The 1,501-nt window shown below is 39.8% G+C and overlaps 1 protein-coding gene across 1 annotated transcript in view; it reads right to left on the reverse strand.

Moving 5' to 3' along the window:
• LOC107683862 (kinesin light chain 1) overlaps window positions 1-1,501 on the reverse strand; it is a 35,123-nt gene that overhangs the window by 21,171 nt on the left and 12,451 nt on the right. Inside the window, 3 exon segments of the mRNA XM_074186986.1 lie at window positions 797-970; window positions 1,164-1,265; window positions 1,465-1,495. Coding sequence (XP_074043087.1) covers window positions 797-970; window positions 1,164-1,265; window positions 1,465-1,495 — 307 coding nt within the window.

Consider the following 1,501-nt stretch of genomic DNA (forward strand, 5'->3'; position numbering starts at 1 on the left):
GCATTACAAGTAACGCAAGTTACGTAATCAGATTACTTTTTTAAAGTAAGACATTACTTTTTAATTTAGAAGGAAATATCTGAGTTACTTTTTCAAACAAGTAACTCCCGTTACTTTCTTCCCCTATGTATTGACTGACAGCTCTTGTGTTGCCATATTGAGAGAAATCGGGAGTATGTGCAGAGGCGTTGTGTGCGCTGTGTGAACGTGATGCTTACTGTAGTTCTACACTAAATATGAACAGATTCAGTATTCCTCAAAATGAATAAAAACTGTCAAATGCAAACTCAGAATATTATACAAACCTGCAATAATTATGTTAAATAAGACAAATATCATTTATTTATTTAATCCCATTTTATTAACCCATGTCTTTGCTACTGACCTTCGATGATCCAATTCAACCATACTAAGCAAAAATAACACATTTGTGTTTTATTTTAGTTATTGCTGAATAGTGTTGAACTTTCTTCTGCTGCGTCATATTCTTCATGTGATTAGTTTGAGCGGCGCCCTCTACTGTACAGACGTGAATTTACATTTCCTTCAGCCTGAGGCGCATTCACTTCACTTTTGGTGTGAAAGAGTATTTACATTTGTAAAAGAAGAACTTTTTATATTAAAAACAAACAAGCAAGCCCCGCCCAGATTTAAAAAGTAACTCAAAAGCAACATAACGCATTACTTTCCATAAAAAGTAACTAAGTATCGTAATTAGTTACTTTTTTAGGGAGTAACGCAACATTGTAATGCATCACTTTTAAAAGTAACTCTCCGCAGCACTGCTCAGACTCACCAGGTTGTTCTTGGTTTTGGCCACGTTGGGGTCGTCTGGGCCGAGCCGACACTCGTAGATCTCCAGCGCTCTGCAGTAATAATACTCCACCTCCTCATACTTGCCCTGATTCTGACACAACAGCGCCAGGTTATTCAGCTGCTTCGCCACGTCAGGATGATCCTTCCCCAGGACCTGACAGATACACACACACAGAGACAAGGCTAATTCATTAGGACAATCATTTAAATGTAAGAGTTTAAATAAATAAACAGCTGCTGTCAGTGTTTAATCACATTCTGCTGCTCCATCAAAACTCCTCAGGAGACGAGCGAGTAATCACTCATCTCACACGGCAGAGATCTCAATGTTTATGGTGAGCACCGACCTTCTCTCGAATCTCCAGAGCTCGTTTACACAGCGGCTCGGCCTCCTTATACTTGCCTCTCTTCCCGTACAGCACTGCCAGATTATTGAGAGTGGCTGCAACCTGTAACACAAGAGCAGAAACCAGCTGACCATCTCACATAACAAACATAACAAACCATAATCAACACTGATCTCATGAGACACACAGCTCTGAGAGAGTGACACTACTATTGCATCCTCAAAACAGTTCGTAAGAAGAGCTGTAGTTTTTCCTGTTATTGGGAGTCTGAATCTGAACTGATTAAAAACAGATGACTTACAGCAGGATGGTCTTTGCCCAGTGTTTTCTCTCTGATG

The sequence above is a fragment of the Sinocyclocheilus anshuiensis genome, unplaced genomic scaffold, assembly GCF_001515605.1.
Source record: "Sinocyclocheilus anshuiensis isolate Anshui unplaced genomic scaffold, SAMN03320099.WGS_v1.1 scaffold2621, whole genome shotgun sequence".
Classification (NCBI taxonomy): domain Eukaryota; kingdom Metazoa; phylum Chordata; class Actinopteri; order Cypriniformes; family Cyprinidae; genus Sinocyclocheilus; species Sinocyclocheilus anshuiensis.